This window comes from Mytilus edulis, chromosome 5 (assembly GCF_963676685.1).
Source record: "Mytilus edulis chromosome 5, xbMytEdul2.2, whole genome shotgun sequence".
NCBI classification, from domain to species: domain Eukaryota; kingdom Metazoa; phylum Mollusca; class Bivalvia; order Mytilida; family Mytilidae; genus Mytilus; species Mytilus edulis.
Genome location: NC_092348.1, coordinates 38,714,460 through 38,734,530, shown reverse-complemented (window position 1 = coordinate 38,734,530; position 20,071 = coordinate 38,714,460). Strand labels below are relative to the sequence as shown.

At 32.4% G+C, this 20,071-nt stretch overlaps 1 protein-coding gene across 1 annotated transcript in view; it reads left to right on the top strand.

The window, feature by feature from the left end:
- Positions 1–19,025, top strand: part of LOC139523633 (protein turtle homolog B-like) — a 70,023-nt gene extending 50,998 nt beyond the window's left edge. Inside the window, exons 8-14 of the mRNA XM_071317797.1 lie at positions 5,475–5,765; positions 6,716–6,853; positions 10,681–10,752; positions 11,910–11,990; positions 14,270–14,326; positions 15,395–15,474; positions 16,684–19,025. Coding sequence (XP_071173898.1) covers positions 5,475–5,765; positions 6,716–6,853; positions 10,681–10,752; positions 11,910–11,990; positions 14,270–14,326; positions 15,395–15,474; positions 16,684–16,836 — 872 coding nt within the window. The 3' untranslated portion in view covers positions 16,837–19,025. The remainder of the gene's footprint in view (positions 1–5,474; positions 5,766–6,715; positions 6,854–10,680; positions 10,753–11,909; positions 11,991–14,269; positions 14,327–15,394; positions 15,475–16,683) is intronic.
- Positions 19,026–20,071: the final 1,046 nt, after the last annotated feature.

Genomic DNA, 20,071 nt, shown 5'->3' with positions numbered 1-20,071 from the left:
GAAATTTTAACCGTGTTAAATTTGGAGACGCCCTTTGGAACTCGGTGCTCCGGCCTTCTTTAACACACGCATGCGCCGTCTGGATGCCACTTTCAGCTACAAATATATGGATCATCGACAGTTGGCAATACCGCGCAGCTAAGATCATTATGAACACTAAAATGAATATTCCCCGTTCCGCTCTCCTTCTCGAGCTTGGATGGGAACCCGTATCTGCATTTATCACCCGCCAAAAAGTTGCGTACTTTAAAAGGATTAATAACCTACCAGACGATAGACTGTGCAAGCGAGTCTTTAGTGAAATGGTTCAATTAAACGAAAGTGTCTGGAAATATGTTCAAGAGATGAACACCTACACGGAAAGTATTGGGTCTAATAAATTTAACTGTCAATATGGTAGGGAAAGTTTAATTATTGATGTTACTACTAAAAGTAGCCTTGATTTGTATCAGCACTGCTATATTAAGACAGGTAGCCAGCTATACTTAGAGGACATAAGCGATTTTAATTCATCCCGTCTTAAACTGCTCGCAAGAACAAATTATTTGCCATTAAAGCAGTTTCTTTTTAGAATGCATATGTCCGAGGACAACCTATGTCCCATTTGTGATTCAGGGGAGTCAGAAGATTTAGAACATTTTCTGCTCGGGTGTACATCTCTTGAACAAACCAGGTCTAAATTTTTCACCTTATTTGCCTCTTTTAATGATAGAAATGTAAGTTTTCTGGAACTGTCGCCACGTGCACAAGTATTATTTTTAGTTGGCGATACTGGTTATGCTTTTAACGATGAAATTGGTTCATTTTATGATGTTTATGGAAGAATGTATCTCTTAGAATTATTTAGATTACGTCAAACTATGGTTGAACCAAAATAAACCTTTGAGTTAACTTACTCGTATGTACTATTATATACTGATTGATATTAGTTTGTATGCTTTATACATGCTGCATGGTCATATTTGTCTATGAGTGTTTTAATTACATGTATATTTTAACATTCTATAAAAAAAAAAAAAAAAAAAAAAAAACATTTTTTTTTTTTTTATTATGATTATGTATTTTAGAAATCTCTATTTTTGTCTTATTAATGTGCCATGTATGTTATTGTTTCAAAGACATTCTATAATGAAACCATTAACCAAAATGTATATAATTGTAAATAATATAGTATAGACGCACCATCACTTCTACCCTGATGACTGGTGCCCCCGATGTAAAGGGGTAGTTTTCTAAATAAAATATATATATATAAACTGCACATGTCTTTCTTATAACAAACGTCCTTTCGAAAAATTATCTTAGATAGCCTCTTTATAAATACTCCTTATGGAACAAGAATTTAATAATGTTTATTCCGTGAAGAATGAAGAATCCATAAGGGAACGACCATTAAACTTCAAATGAAAGTGGGGGTATGTTTTTCCAAATAAAAAATTCTAGAAAAAATACACCTTTAATATAGTGTTAAATTTGGAAAAAATAATTTGATTGAAAGCGTCGAAAAACTCAAAAAAGAATTTCGGACTCGGGGACCCTCCCCCTTTTGTTTTGATTAATTATTGATTGTTGGATGCTTAACGTCAAATGGAAAATATTTCATGCATATTCAGGACGACCCCCCCTTTTGAATTTAAATGAAGTGAATTGGTTGCTCCCTACTATTTCTTCGTTTTCATATTTTGGAAATCTGACATGTGAGAGAATATAGCAGAATGGATATAAAATCCCAGAAAAAAAGGAGTGATGGATGGGAGAAAAAAAATCCAGCGCCAATTCTCCGAAATTAAAGAAATTTACTATTTTTCAATGGTTTCGAACTCAGGAGTGATGGACATTGAATTAAAGGTGTGTTTACCCATGGTCAGAACTTTTGGAAGGGTGGTATTCAATGCAGAACCGACTCAAACGATTACGAAATTCAACTGGCGGAAGGCTGGGCGTGCAGGCAAACAGGAGAATAGGGTATCCGCTCGCCCCACTCGCCCTTGTAATTGCTGGAAATTATTTAATATATAATAATCTGTTAAATACTTATAGGGACTCTATGTCAAATGTAACCCGCTTTTTGTCTTTTGCACATCCTCGACAAATACAGGAGTGGCATAAAATGCCAGAAGCGTAAGCGGTAATTGACAGCAATTATCGTGCCGTTTATAGACAAGACACGGAGCCTCGGGCACAACTTTGCCCAAAATACCGGCATTGCATATGTATGCAATATTTTGTGGACACTTTGAATCATAGCAGTTTCCTAGCACAGCATGATGATGCCCAACAGATGAATTTACTGATGCTTTTTTTAATCGGCCAGGTTTGACATTAGATTTCCCTGGAATTTTTCCATTTTATGTCAAATAAATATACCGCGCTTCGTTCCCCGTCCAGTATTCTTCTTTTATGCCATAAACTTGCAGCTAAGTGTATAGAACAAGAGCAGAAAAAATATAATGTAAGCAATAATCTTGCAATTTCCGTTCATGGAACACACTATAAAACACTGTAACTATAAAAAAAAGAAGATTTGGTATAATTGTCAATGAGACAACTCTCCACAGGAGACCAAAATGACACAGGAATTAACAACTATTGGCAACCAAACGGCCTTCAACAATGAGCAAAACCCATACCGCATAGTGTCTTACGTCCAGTGACAAATATTTCATGACTTTTCAGGAGAAGGGTCAGAAGTGGATTGACAGATTGATATCGTAATTAAAATAGTAAAAAACTGGCGAGGTCGGTTATTTACAAACGTATCAACCGTATCGTATACGTTGACGTCTCCGTATCTGCAGATATATCAAAAACTATTATGTGATCCAGAGTTTATTAATAAGACAATACTTCATTTGAAAAAAAACTAATTGGAATCTCTTCGAAACAATCAAACATACACTTTCAATATTTGTGATAGTGGTGTACTGTAAAACAAAAATAAGGGGTTCTATCAACTACTTTTACATGCCCTTAAAAGGAGCCAATGTAGGGCAGGTACACGAATATCGTACACAATCCTTTAATAATCTAGTTAAACAATATTTCAAGATCTTATATGAATAAACAAAAAACAAAAATCAAATGTACTACTTATATACATGTAAGGAACTTTGAATATTGTTCATTTGCGAGTGTATCATAAAAGGTAATAGAAAGTACTGAGTATAACTCTATTTGTCAATTAACAATTTGGTTCTACGTGAGCACAAGTTCATACACAAACAAACGATTTTACCGTATTCACTGCCTGTAAACTATTCCAACTATCCGGAATATCTTTAAAGGTAGGGCTACATATTCCATAAAAACTCGATATTTCCTTAATGTTTTGTAAATTTCTGCATTAGAAATTAATCAGTCGTCCATTTGCATTATTGAAAGTACATAAAATTAAAGCTCGGGATCATATGCTGTTTTTTAGTATATCTTCAGATGCGGATACGTTAATGTATATGATACGGTTGATACGTCTTTAAATGACCGACCTCTATAAGAGTATTTGCATTATTCACGTATCAGGATATAAAGTACTAAATGGTGGCCCCATTGCCGGCAATGCTATTTTTAGCAATTATCTCCTTAAAAGGCGCTTTTAATAAACTAATTATGGAAAAACTGCTGTTGTCTAATTGAAGCTCGATATCTATTTGCGATTTTACCGCACTCAAATATATATGGTCCCATGGCTTTTCTTGGTGAATTTTGGGGTTTTTCACGATACCCGACGATTTCGCAGAAAAATTTCCCTAATTTTGAGCAACATAAAAAAAATATTTCCGGCCCTTCATACTACACATTTAAGGACAAATTTGTGCTTGCATGAAACTTTATTCATAATGCTTTCCAGAAGAAAAATATATAAAAGATATAACAACCAATCACAGAGAGCCATCTATTTTTATCTCTATGTCATGTTCCCTTCATAAAATGGCTGCGCCCATGTAATTTTATTTGGTACATTGTAACCATCATGTAATTTTATTTGGTACATTGTAACCATCAGGATACGTGCACGGATCGACCTATACTTACATCCCAGCTCCTTTGTTCTAACAGGGGTGATCTGAGCCGGATCACCCCTACCAGATCACCCCAGTTTAAGTTTCGTTGTTATGCACGCTTTTCTTTGTGCTGTAACATTTTGGCGGGAATGTCAAATCCAGTATAAAACTTATAATTAATTATACGGAGAAGACTATCTATCAAAATTCACGTAGAAAAAATCCAGTGTATATGCAGGGATTCGAACTCAAGACCTTTAGCATAACAAGCCACGACACATACCACTTCACCAGGACGACTGGATACGAACTATCAGAAATTTAACATACTTAAAGGAAGCAAGATATTTTTATAACTGGGGCGAGTTGGCAGACCTTTACTCAGTGGGGTTTAAACCCCTTTCGTTAAATAAATGAGTTGTCAGACTGATTGTTCAATTTGATTTTACACTTTTTTAAAGTTGGGCGAGTCGGTTACAAGAGTGGGACGATTTTTTTATAAAGTGGCGATATAGTGTGGGCCGATTGACCAGTGGGGCGAGTTTACATTGTTTGATATCTACTCATCGTGTTAGGGGGTCATAAAGGGTATACATCATATAGTAATATATAAAGTATATAATAATGGTTGTGTGGCGTTCTAAACTAGATTTTATGAATTGTAAATGGTTTTTCGTCTAATCTAAAACAGCTGGGATGTAAAATAGTTATCCAATTCGGACTTGGTGTGTCAGTGTAAGATCACCCTCTGGCCTCCGGCCATCGGGATGATCTTACACTGACACACTGCGTCCTTATGGGATAACTATTAAATATCGAACAGATTTGTTTACAATAATGATTTTACCCCGATCTCAATTAAAATTTAATGCATTATATAATATTTTCATCGGGACTCACGTGACTTAATTTACCTTTTCCTCATATACGTGTTATACGATACGTCGATACGGATACGCCAGCAAATACTTGATTAATGCAAATGCTCTAATATTACTAGTATTTGATTTTGTTCAGAAATGCATACTAAAAAAATCGTCTGCTTTATGGACGGCTTTCCCCGCTAACACGTACACCTTTCCAGTCCAATAACCACATGCAAGCAATGATGTCAAAAAATGAGTAATCTATATTTTTGTATTATTTCTTATAAACAAGAAGTGCGTATGATACCTGGTTAATATCACTCAAATTTAATTTTACCTGTTTTACTCGATAATCAATGTTTTGACACAGTTCCAACTTTTAAAGTCTAATTTGTCAACCTCAACGTCGAGAATACACTTTTTCGTAACATGTCTAATGATTTCGATAACACTTAAATTAAAAAAAAAAACATCAATCGTTTCATATGACTTTAAATCTACGGTCATATTTTGATATTTTTATTTGGAAATTGTGAATAATGTGCACAGTTAATATTGTTGATATCTTTAGATACATCCATAACAAAACTCTAATGATTCAATTCAGATAGACCAGAAGCTCCACAAAATGTCTCTTCGGAAACAACATTTAGATCAGTAAATCTCTCCTGGATTGCTGGGTTCAATGGAGGTCACCGGCAAAATTTTTCTGTCCAGTTTAAAACTGCTGATGATGACAATTGGGACACAAGAATTGTGCCTACTAGTGACACAGGAACTGGTAGTAAGGTATACTACACATTGGATCTGCTAAAACCTGACACTCTGTATCAAGTAATGGTTTTGTCAACAAACAAACATGGAGAAAGGAATGCATCACTTGAATTCAAAACAGAAGGTAACCTCATTAATCAGATAAATCTTTTTTTTCTAGTTTGTTTGTATGTATGCTGTTTAACTTGTCGTTTGTTGTTTTATATTTTGTATTATAATGATTTTAGTGTTTTAAATTTGTTGAGTAATTGATATTTTACCGCCTTTTTAAATATTTATGTTTACGAATAGTTATATATTAATAAAAATAAAAATGCCGAAAAGCTATACAAATTTCCTTTGTATGTTGATCTGTAATTTTATTTAACAAAAATATCAAAACACATTAACTTATGAAACTTTTGTCAATTACGATTAACGCAGAGGATACTTTAAGAAAGTTTAACTAAAGCTGCTTTCCAAGATAAAGATAAAAATCTGTACTAATACGTATGACTTGTACTGTACGGGCTTTATTCATCGCAGACTTAAAATGATCAATAGTTTATATTTCTCTTGTGGATAGCGGTCTCGATGGCAATCTTCCTGTTTCTAAAGTTTTAAATGTTTCTTTCTCTGATGTCATTGATATAATTTTGTGTTGATTTTCTGTTTTAAAATACATGTATAAACAAACAATTCAATTAGCATATATTTATTGAAGCCCAAGGAAGGCACTTTGTTGTTATTCCTTTTGTAATTATTTTGATATTTGATACTTGAATATTATGAAAAACACAAGTTGTTACATTTACTATTATATGCGGATAATATTTCACTTTGTGTAGGACTATGTAAAGTGAGTAAATTTATATTTTGAAGATAGAAGCTAGATATGTGATGGTGCGAGTGCTGATCATTTTCATAAAATTTTTAAACGAGAACTCATTTGATCAAGTAGTGTTAACTGACGAACAAAAAAACTTTATAGTTAACATATTAATTTTTCACATTTCTAGAATAATATTGATTTTCATGAATAATACATATATCAATCAAACCTTTTAGTTGACTCTATTTTTTTTTATATTTAAGTGGAACCAACCTTACCATCACCATCGTCAGCCTCTGTTTCGCCGCTATCAATTGGAATCGGATGTGGTATTGCAGTTCTACTTTTAACTATCATTCTGTTAGTTTTTATCATCAGAAGAAAGAAAAGCAGCAACACGGGTATGTAAATATACAAAAGGATATAGGCATTAAGATATAACATAATCTGCTTACCCTCCCGGAGCACCTGATATAACCCCAAGTTTTTAATAGGGCACTTGTTGCTTAGTATATATCTTTCTATTTTTCATTTTGTGTACTATCTTTAGTCAGTTTGTCTTTTTCTTTTGAAGCCATGGTGTTCTCACATTGTACGATTATTTTCGATTTATGAGTTTGAAAGTCCCTCTGGTATCTTTCGCCTCTCTTTTACAAGGCTTCTGATTTGTATAAGGCATATATAATTTTTAATTTGTTAATTTGTTAATCAGTTTTTTTTATATATATATTGGGGGTACGTGTGCAGGTAAAATTGCTATAAATTAAAATAAAACATTCCATCATGAAATAATTCGTTCTGGAAAATAAAAGAAACAGGAAACATTTCTGTCTTTCCCCAATGTGCACAAGCAAATATAAACTTTTCTGACCATGTTAATATGAGGTTTTTTTGCTAATGTATTGAGATAAAAGAAAACCGCATCTAACATGTCTCTGTCAATTTCCCGTATCTACCAGTGTCTATTAATAATCAGTGGTCACTTATTCGAATTTTACAAATGAATTGTCTATGCTCAAAGTTTGGGAAGCACAATGTAGATATGGTTCATAGTTATAGATTTTTTTCAAGTTGGAGTCTACTACTCTTTTATAAATTTGCTATTTCATCATTATAGAAATTTTCATAGGAGTTTTCTTAATTTTGTTTTTATATAAGCCTAAAATATATTATTTTTATCCTTATGTTGGTCATCAATTTCTAAATCGTTTTGATTTCTAATATGACTAGCACAAATAACACGAGTAAATGCCTGCATTGTGTAAAGTTTTTGCCAAATTTAGTGTTTCATTTAGTAGGGTGCTAGTTTCTTCTCTTAAACGTTTATCACGAAAAAGAATACTTTGTCTTTTTATAAAGCAATCAATAGGGAAGCTGCCTGATTCAGATCGAACAACTACATTACAAGAGCATTTTGTTACTCATAACGTTAACTTATTAAATTTATTTAGTACTTTATCAAGCGGACTTTTGCCAATGAAATTAAGAGTATCTACTTTTTTAACCTTTGGGGATGTACGGCGGGCGGCCGGGCGGCCGGGAAATCGGGCGGGCGGCAATCAAATGTTGTCCGTGCATTACCTCATGAATCGTTCAACCAAAGCTTTTAAAATTTTGATATGTTGTTACTGACAACTAAATGAAGGTCAAGTTCAATAATGGCGATTTTGACTTTTACTGTTCAGGAGTTATGGTTCTTGAAAGATTGAAAAATGTTTTTTCCAGTCGTGTCCGTGCATTTACGCATGAACTGTTCTACCAAAGATTCCCAAATTTTAATATGTTGTTACTGATGACAGAATGGAGGTCAAGTTCAATAATGACGATTTTGACTTTTACCGTTCAGGAGTTATGGTTCTTGAAAGATTGAAAAATGGAGTTTCCAGTCGTGTCCGTATATTTACACATGAACTGTTCTACCAAAGTTTCTCAAATTTTAATATGTTGTTACTGAGGACAAAATGGAGGTCAAGTTCAGGAGTTATGGTTCTTGAAAGATTGAAAAATGGTGTTTCCAGTCGTGTCCGTGCATTTACTCATGAACCATTCAATCTAAGCTTTTCAAATTTTAATATGTTGATACTGATGACAAAATGGAGGTCAAATTTGATAATGACGATTTTCACTTTCACCATTCATCAGTAATTAATGGTTCTTGTGATATTGCCAGGACACAAATAAATGTTAATAAATCCGGTTTGCTGTCGTTGTGATAGCCTCTTGTTAGCTCACCTGACCTGAAAGGTCAAGTGAGCTTTTCTCATCACTTGGCGTCCGTCGTCCGTCGTCCGTCGTCCGTAAACTTTTACAAAAATCTTCTCCTCTGAAACTACTGGGCCAAATTTAACCAAACTTGGCCACAATCATCCTTGGGGTATCTAGTTTAAAAATTGTGTCCGATGACTTGGCCATTCAATCAAGATGGCCGCCATGGCTAAAAATAGAACACAGGGGTAAAATGTATATTTTGGCTTATATCTTTGAAACCAAAGCATTTAGAGCAAATCTGAGTCGATGTAAAATTGTTGATCAGGTCAAGATCTATCTGCCCTGAAATTTTCAGATGAATCGGACAACCCGTTGTTGTGTTGCTGTCCCTGAATTGGTTATTTTAAGTAAATTTTGCAGTTTTTGGTTATTATCTTGAATACTATTATAGATAGAGATAAACTGTAAACAGCAATAATGTTCAGCAAAGTAAGACCTACAAATAAGTCAACATGACCCAAATTGTCAGTCAACCCTTTTAGGAATTATTGCCCTTTATAGTCAATTTTTAACAACTTTTCGTCATTTTTTGTAACTTGTACAAATTTTTTTTTCTCTGAAACTACTGGGCCAAATTTAACCAAACTTGGTCACAATTATCATTATGGTATATAGTTTAAGAAATGTGTCCGATGACCCCGCCTACCAAACAAAATGGCCGACATGGCTAAAATTAGAACATAGTGGTGAAAAGCAGTTTTTGCTTTATATCTTTGAAACTAAGATATTTAGGGCAAATCTTTCAAGATTTAAATGTCCATCAGAACAAGATCTTTCCCCTCTCAAAATTTCAGATGAATCTGACAACCCGTTGTTGGGTTGCTGCCCTAAAATTGGTAACTTTAAGGAAATTTTGCAGTTTTTGGTTATTATCTTGAATACTATTATAGGTGGAGATAAACTATAAACGGCAATAATGTTCAGCAAAGTAAGATCTACAAATAAGTCAACATGATCAAAATTATTAGAGGACCCCTTAAGGAGTTATTGCCCTTTATAGTCAATATTGAACAACTTTTCGTCATTTTTGTAACTTGTACGTACAAAAATCTTCTTTTCTATAAATATGGGGCAAATTTAATCAAACTTGACCACAATCATTACTAATGTATCTATTTGAAAAGTGTCTAATGACCCCGCCTACCACCCAAGATGGCCGACATCAGTAAATACAGTAACAGGTGAGCGACACAAGCTCTTGAGAGCCTCTAGTTTTTTATTATTTTCATCTCCTCTAATTGAAGCGTTATAAAATGATGAGTATGTATCCATATATCATATTTCACTGTTATTAGTTAATATTGGTGATAATATAATAAGCTCATCACCAGTATTACACATTTTTAATTCGCCAAGATCAAGAACATTATCATCTTGTCATTCTGAATGCTTATATTTACTAACGCATATAGTGGTATTGGATTCTTAAAAGTCAACATTCAGAGGCGGATTTAGGGGGGGCAGGGAACCCGGCCCCCCCTTTTTTGGGAAAAAAATTTGGTTGCTTATATAGAGAATCACTGAAGCGTGACTGGAGCGGGCTCCCTCTTAGGCAGTCAGTGGGCCCCACTTATGAAAATTCCTGAATCCGCCACTGACATTCAACAGTGATGCTCAAAGCAAAGTCTTATAATGCACATAAATAAACTTCAATTCTTCGTTTCAAAAACCATGCATTTGTAGAGTATTGTAGATAAGACCTATAAATATGAACTTTACAACCGGTTAAACGGGTAGACAAAACTGTTCGATTTGACAACACTAGTTTGTATGGAATACATTGTTTTCATAGATTAAGCTAATTCTTGTGCTGAATGAATATGAAAGCCCTTTTTATAAGCAGTTATAAGTAAATATGTCCAAAGTACATTGTTGCATTCATGATAGAAATAAAAACTGCACAACACTAATAATGAATGGAAAATAAGAGTGAACATAAATCACTTTAATTTTATTTCAGAATCAAAAGAATGCAATGTGTTGTATGCAGAAGTTGATAAGGAACAACATAAAGGCAAACAGCGCAAGCAAGGTAACTATCAAGGTGAAACAGTTGTAACTTGTATAATTTGATTTCCAAACAGTACAAGTATCGCACTTGTACATGAGATCCTGACCATATACCTTACTTGAACAATGAGGTGGTATGGGCTAGTATCGATCCTAATAATATTTAACTAGGTTAAGTTAAGAACCTGTATGATTGTAGCAATAACCCAATCAAAAATATAATATGTGTATTGCTAGGCACAAACAAACGGTGTATCACAATGTTAAATGATAGTAGTATGTGGTCATGCTTCCACAAGAGTTCATAGCCTGGTGGAAATGTGTGGCAATTGTAAAGTCTACAAATTGTCTATTCCACTTCAATATATACAATGAAAACAGAAATATAAATCAAATGCAAACTGCTAAATATTAGAAAACCAACTAAACAAATGGTCCGTCTTATCCAAATAAAACTAACATGCTAATAAGCTTGTTTTCTAAACATGATTATTAGAAACGACAAACAATCGAAATGGTCATACTTAAATCTTAAAACTTGATAATTTTTGTGTATAATCTACAAAAAGCGACGATTGCCTCTTTTTAGGAAGATGAAATTTTATAGCAAAGGTTTACACTGCCAAGATCAGCTTAAACATTTATTTAACAAAGAGAGTTTTATAGTATGATTCATTGGTAAACGTAATCGAGGAACATCTACAACAGCTTAACATTTTATAATTGTTTGCTTATAACAAGATATAATTAGTGACTGACTGGTAATGATGTGTTTTAATAATAAAAAAAATCCACTTTGATCGAATCTTCTTACGCTTTCTGGTAAAACAGAGATATATTCACATGATGGTATTTTTGTCCTTGTTTTATAATTTAATATTCAATTTCCCGTTATGAAAATCAGGAATCATTGTTTATATAAACGTGCATGCAAACGATTGCCGTTATCAAATAAAATGCTACTTACAAAAATAATATTCGCAACAGAATTGTACCGGGTGAGGATAATAGTCCATCATGATAAAGAAGCTATTGGCTGCAGAATAGTCTGAGACGGAATCAAAGAAATACAATAGTAAAAATATTTCTTTCTGCTATATCATCTATTAAAAATTATATTTTTTAACCTAGATTAATTAGATAAAAGCCCTGTTTTCAATTGTTTAATTTTTGGTTTAGTAAAAGAAGATTCAGACGAACCCGCCAATGCAGAATATGCTTCTGTTGTTAAATCAAAATCGAAAAAGGTACACTACAAAGGTAAGTCACTTACATAAATATCCTGACTTCAGTTACATATTGATTTAGTTTGCTTCCCAAATGTTCGTATTAAAGTATTATAGAAAGTCTTCATTATTAAGGTATGTAAATGAAAAGCGAGTCCTGAATACTAAACCATAAGCTTGATCTATTTGGTGAATTTGTTTTCATGATATTTTAATATTGATAAAATTGAAACCGTAAAGTGTACTGTGCAAGATAATCTATTCGTATAATAAATAATTGTAATATGACTTATATTTCCTACAAAATAGGACCTTAGCTAAGACCTAAAGTTCCTATTCTCGTACCAGAAATTTTGCAAAGCATTGAAAAATCGGTCTGGAACATGAATTTAAAACAAACGCATAACCTACATGATATGACATAAGACAGCTACTGGCGAATTTTTTCAGACAAATGAATATGTGTATGATATAAAGAGTAATCCTTTTTATTGCAAACCCCTATTTGAACACTTATCTATTTAAAAAACTTACCCTTGTTTGTATTCCGAATGTGAAGTTTTCGTTTTTAACTTATATCTCAGTTTATGTGATACCTTATAAGTAAGAATAGTAAAGATATGTTACAAATTGTTGTAAACTACTTTTACCGATTTTCAATTACTTCTATTATAATTTGTATACACTGAACGCATTTTAAGTGTTTTTGGTATTGTTGTGCTAATACTTTATTTTTACTTTTAATGCCCTACCTACGATAGTATAGGGGCATTATGTTTCTGGTCTGTGCATCTGTTCGTTCGTCCGTCTGTCCCGCTTCAGGTTAAACTTTTTGGTCAGGGTAGATTTTGATGAAGATGAAGTCCAATCAACTTGAAACTTAGTACACATGTGCCCTATGATATGATCTTTCTAATTGCCAAATAAGAGTTTTGACCCAAATTTCATGGTTCACTAAGCATAGAGAATGATAGTGCGAGTGGGGCATCCGTGTACTATGGACACATTCTTGTTTGTAACTATATATATCTACACACAAAACTATTCCATACAAAATAGGATGTTGTATAATGTTTGATGAAACAACTATCTATATTTAGTAGACCAAATGATCGTAAATAATCTTGTATTCAAAGACACCATTAAAAAACCACAGCAAACACTTTTTTGTAAATCACACAATTTCACACCAGCTGTTCAAATCTCCAGTACCTTTCTTATTTAAAGTCATATATATATGTTCCGGACCATATGAGTATTTGGACCATACGCGTATGGTCATGACCATATGCGTATACTCATATGGTCCGACCATACGCGTTTGGTCCGACCGTACGCGTATGGTCGGACCATATGAGTATAATACTCGTTTGGTTATTAACGGGCCGGACCATATGAGTATTTGGACCATATATAGGTATATTTATTTTTCCAAATTACATTATAAACGTTTCAATAATACAAGAACTTTATCTAAAAAAACAGTGATGGTTTAAAACATGACAATTTTTTAATTTTATAATAAAAAAAACTACGTAAAAATTTAATATTGATGCCATAGTTAGTTTTCATCGCTAGTTACATTAGTGCATGTAGGCTTGGATGACATTCACTTCCACACGGTATCATAGCTTTTGCAAGTTTTGTGCACGATCTTTTTCATTTACACATTTTGTTTGCGAGTGAAAAACAAGCCTTTCTTGCAGCTGCGTACAGTGATACCGAGGTCTTTGGCAATTCTGATGTCTACAGTGTTTTTAAGAAGCTCTAGATCTCAAATATCGTAAAATGGTTGACTGCAATACACCATCTTCACAACACAACTTAAATAAACTAATAGTATGCTACTTTCCAGTGACTTCTTATGTAACAGTTCATTAAGAAATTTTTGGAATTTAATTTTTTAGTCAACATATTGCCATTTACTCGTAATAACAAATCGGTTATGACCATCGGTAATGACCATCGGTATAAAATGTGTTTACTTTAAATTTGACAATTAAGTAAAATTAACAATGTGAAACTTCTTATTTTTATTTAGCTTATCTTTTTATTATAATATAACGATAAAATTACCTATATGATAGCGTCTTTTGAATGAACGGTCATACCATATGAAGAGTTTAGAAGTATTAAAAGTAAACTGTAACAGAGTGTTAATTACCCCGACCATACGCGTATGGTCCGACCATACGCGTATGGTCGGACCATATGAGTATATACCCATATGGTCATGACCATACGCGTATGGTCCAAATACTCATATGGTCCGGAACATATATATTTTTAACCTACCAGATTATTGTATTTCAGAAGATGCAATTGAAACAGAAAATAATGAATATGCAGTTGTGGACAAATCAAATAAAGGTAAGTCATTTATATTCTGCTCTTGTTATACATCAAGTTAAAAGCTGGAACCATAGCTAATGTTTCTGTTTCCTACAATTTGGAGACTGGTGCTTCAAGTTAGAACGAACATTGAGAAAATAAGTTATTTCACAGTTATATTGGTAAGCTCAGAAATTTGAGTATAAAGACGATATCTGGAGAGATGTATATATTTGTGAACGACAATAATTGAAAGTGTCGTATATTTTCATATTGCTAGGTAGTTAACCTGCTAGTCTAGGACTGAGTTTATCTCTTCAAAATGTATGTTTTACTTTCTCTAATTCTTAGCCAATTTATCGTTTTCCTAACCTGTTGATTATTTTTATTTAATCAACGTGTGGTTCGTTTGATCTCAACTATTCATTGGTCGAAATTCGATTATGAGGTTAAATTTTCTTGCTTTTCTTCTGAATTTCCTATTATGACGTCATGAAAAAAGGCGACCATGTCTGATGACGTCACATAAAAAGAACACATCTTTTCAGAAGAAGGAATATGTTTGCCTGCATACTGCATAAAATTCATTAGATAAATTGATTCTACCACCAAATCTCGTGTAATACGATATTTATCCACTCTCGACAGTAAAATTTTAAATATTTAAAACGCTCGGGCAAGCCTCGCGTTTTAAATTTGAAAATTTAACTGTCTCGAGTGGATTGATATCGTATCACACTTGATGCAGTGGTAGAATCTATATGTATATTACGAATGCTATGTTTTTGACATTTGACAAATTATCAACTTGTTTGATAAGTCTACTCTTGAACGCATGTTAATCCACAACATTTAAATAGAGACCAACCATATCCACTTTCTTTACCATTTCTAATAATAATGCCTTGTTATTGTTCTAGTTCATCTTGATAGATAAATATGAAACACATGAAAATACAAAACTATTTAAATTATTCAAATGGAGACCAACCATGTCCACTTTTGATTACATGTTTAGTAATAATTCTTTCATTGCACTCTCATATATTTGTAACTATCAGTATATTATTAACATTTGACATATATTTTTTACCAACGATTACACAGAGAACGAAGGTGTTTATGCAAATCAAGATGACGAAGAGTTGATTCCTCATAAACCTTTAGAAGCACAAATATCTGGACGGGTTTGTATAATTTGTTATACTTTATTTACTTTCTATAGGAAAACAAATCATAACCAAAAACTGTAGAACATGATACTTTAACATACTTTGTAATACATGCGTTAAATACAAAAATATTGATAAGTCAAATGTGTAGTATCATACATATTAACCAATTCCCATAGCCCAAAAACACTTTACTGCTACCTCTGTAGCAATGGAACGATTTTTGGTTTGGGAGTAGAAATGTTTGCTGTTTGTCAGTTTGTATAACATGTATGAGGAACAGGTCCAGCGTTTTATTGCAATCTGTTCAAATGCCACATATAAAAAAAGAAGAAGTGTGAGACAACCCTTCACAAGTGACCAAAATGACACAGAAATTAATAACTATAGGTTATCGTAAGGCCTTCAACAAGAGCAAAGCCCATACCGCATAATCAGCTATATAAAGGCCCTGAAATGACAATGTAAAGCAATTCAAATGAGAAAACTAACGGCGTTGTTCATGTATGTTTGATTCATTGTGATATTCTTAATTAAATTGCAACATAAATTTTACAATCGGTATTACAATGATTGATCATACATGTAACACGTTGAATAATAAAAGAAAATTCATCATTAAACATCCGTTTTTGTACTGTTAAGGTACAAACCATCGAATTGGCATGTTTTTAAACAGATTGTTCAAATCTAGATTGTAAACGAAAAGATATGGTTATTTTCTCTGAAAAAAATGATGAATACAAAGTATATAAAACATGTAAAAGGCTTGAATGCATAATTTGGCATACCTCGCATTTGAATATCCGCGAAAACATTCACACTATCCACAAAAAATATTACCTAGAAAAATAAACGAATTCACAGTACGTCATTGAAGTACAATAAAATAGACTTGTCTTGGTATGTTTTACTTATGAAAACTAATGAGTGATGTCGAGAAATTCGTGACATTACAATATAACCGATGCATATGTGGAGTCGAATATATTTAATATGAAGATGCACTCTCTTTAATTTCTGGTATCAAATTGTTGCTGTAACTCGTCATTTGACTAAAACAAATCTGTTATCTTATTGAAATTGATTTTGAGTTATTTTAACAACGTGAACAAGTCATTAGATCCAAAAAAAAATTCAAAGTATTTTAAGTTACATTTCAAGTATCAAAATTTTCAAGGGCTTATACTTTGATCTTATACGTGATTAATATTTTATTTTAAGAGCACAAATCAGGATGGTTTGACGTATATAGAAGTTTCCTTCACAAGTAACCAATCAGATCGACGTCCAATAATTGGAGCTGAATCGAAAACCGATTATGTTGACATAGATTTCACAAGGAAAGCGGACCCATTACCAGATGATTCTGATTAGTGTCCTTATTAAACACTTTTACATTTGTATTTAAGTGAATTGTTGAACACTATAGAATCATTGTATATAGTGTTTGAAGTACACCACTTGACACTCGCAAATATATGAGAGGGTGTTGTCGGGGTGTAGTGAAACAAATTGTATAAGTAAAGTATTTATATAAGACCAAAAATAGAATACAGAACAATGAGGTGAAAAACATTAAGAATACGTTTGGCAATTGAAGAGAAAAGAAAATTGAGGGAAAAGGAAAAGAAAATACTCCGTTTTGAAAAAAGTGTATTTTCACCTATTATTATTATAACGATTTTTCTTTAACAAACTGTGACTTGGATGGAGAGTTGTTTTATTGGCCCTCATACCTTATCTATTTATATCTAATTAGAAAACTAAGAAAAACAGAAACAAAGAAAACCCTATCCAAAACCTCAATATTGTTTTTTCTCTGAAAAATTAGATAATTCCGACCTATCAATTCATTCCTAGCAATTGCAGATGAGAGTATTGGTCATATGTCAGTCGTAATTTAAAATAATCGGCGATAAAATAGAAATAGAGGGTCCTTTTTGTCATTTTGCGTATTTTCAAAGTCATGCATAATCTCGTTTAAAATATTTTTCATTTGTGTGTGTTTTTGTGTTTGTTGATTTTACGCCATGGTTATATTTCTAGATTGACAGCGTGTACCGAATAGCAAATTAAAATCAGCCACAAAAAAACGTTATGCTGCTGCTTATATTATAAATGTATGTTTCCATTTAGATTATTGTATTGTTTTTCTTTCAAATAAAAAGATTCTGTTCAATGTGTATCTCTATAGTTGTATATTGCTCTACTGTCCTAATGACTTCTGTTGAGTAACGCCAGGTTTGAACGCAGGCTAAAATATGTATTTTTTAATGTGTCAGTTATGTCATTGCTTTTCATTTTAGAGTTCTGTTGCGAAATGAAAAATGAAACGTCCAAATTTACTTTATGGAGGAACGAATAACATGCATAAATGAACTATATATATATATATATATATATGTGCTATTTTGTTTTAGGAATTGGTGTTTGTATATTATTACATTGATTATTATGTCATTGTTATAGATAAAATTTCTGTCCATTCATAAAACAGTTATACTAGGATACATTATAGGCTCATAATGCAGGTATTGTCAAGCTTTTTTTGTTTGTGGATTGGTATTACTCAATCTTTATCATCGTTATGTTTTGTACATTGTTGCTACGTATGGTTGTTAACGTCGTTGTTTTGTTGTTAATAATGGTATCTACTTTTTTTCTGAATTTTGACACTGGGTGTTTAATTTATAAAAATGAAATCAGTTTTCACACTTCTGATTTGATATGAAATATTTTACAGCACATGCTTATAAATACCAACGTTTTTATTTGTATTGTTCTGTTTATTTAAATTCAAATAAATTTATAACGATCCAATTATATACTTTAAGTGATAAAATTCATGTTTTAATGTGAAAGAAGGAAGAATATTTCATGAAAAAAAAATACCGATTTTAGTAAAAAGTCTTAATTTGAGAAATTTATCGGTACGTGAGTGCTTTGTATTATAAGTTGTCCACTTTCCGTTTGTTAAGTGTTTTTTTTTCTCCATCTTTATATCCTTTACAACTTTAAATGACACTACCACGCATTCGTGGAATACCGTCAGATATAGATCTATTTTTATTTTTGAATGAGTGTTTTCATCAACATGGTACAACGGATATATATTTTAGGAAAGTTTAAATACTTGTAAATGGTATCAACAAACATTTGTGAAAAGTATATAATTTCTTCAGTAATTTGAATTTTACTTAAGGCACCTGAAAAAATGTATACATCTGAGATTAGTATTGGAGATTTGTGTACCTCACATTCGAGTACACTTTTGCATGTTTATTTTGTCCAATCAGTTTGCAGAATAATTTTTCAAACCAATTCACTTACTCCTTTTGCGTTTACTCACTACTCTCCAATCTACATGTAGGTTATACTTCATATAATTTTCATAATTTTGTAACCGTTTTCTTTCATAGAACGTGCATTTCTATCATACTTTCGTCATTATTAAATATGTTTTGTGTTATATTGTGTAAAGACAAATGACGTTTCCCACTGTTTTTATAACTTGTTTTCTTATATAATTTACTATTATTTTAAAATAAAATATGTCTAAACTATATTAACTTGTTAGTTGAAAATAAAACTGGTGACAAATAGTTATCAAAGGTACCAGGATTATAATTTAATACGCCAGACGCGCGTTTCGTCTACATGAGACTCATCAGTGAGGCTCTAGCTATGGCATGATACTTCTACATTGTTTAGTTATTCATCACAGAACAATGCTCATCATCTGACATACAGTTTCTCAACTAATCGTCTCATTGGCTATATTAAACTTGTATATATTTGTTTGATATACATGTTATATCTTCCTGTTAAAACAAAAGTTTGGAATTATTTAACATTCTTACACATCGATAAAACCAAAATACATGCAATTTACAATGCCAATCGAGTTATCCACTTATAAGATTTAACAATTGTCAAAAATAAAAAAATAAAACAAAACAATTTTACATGTTTTTTATATAATAAACACTGAATACCGTTCTTCGAAAAAGGCATATATTTGTATGTATGTTTGATATGTCTGAATTTTAATGTGCGTTATGCGTTTACTTTTCTGCATTGGCTAGAGGTATAGTGGGAGGGTTGAGATCTCACAAACATGTTTAACCCCACCATTTTTGCGCCTGTCCCATGTCAGGAGCCCTTGGCCTTTGATAGTCTTGTATTATTTTAACTTTAAGTTTCTTGTGTACAATTTGGAGTTAAGTATGGCGTTCATTATCACTGAATTAGTATATATTTGTTTAGATGCCAGCTGAAAGACGCTTCTGGGTGCGGGAATTACTCGTTGCATTGAAGACCTGTTGTTGACGTTCTGCTGGTGTCTGTTCTATGGTCGGGTTGTTGTCTCTTTGGCACATTTCCCATTTCAATTCTCAATTTTATCCATTCGTTTGATGTGTTTGAACTTTTGATTTTGCCATTTGATTTGGGACTTTCCTTTTTGAATTTTCATCGGAGTTCAGTATTTTTGTGTTTTTATTTTTTATGTAAAACACAAAATCAATGTTTACATTAAAGGTTCCATTTATATTTGCAATGTATTCTACTTAAGCCTTAAAAAAAAACTTATTTCTAGACCAAAAGTTTA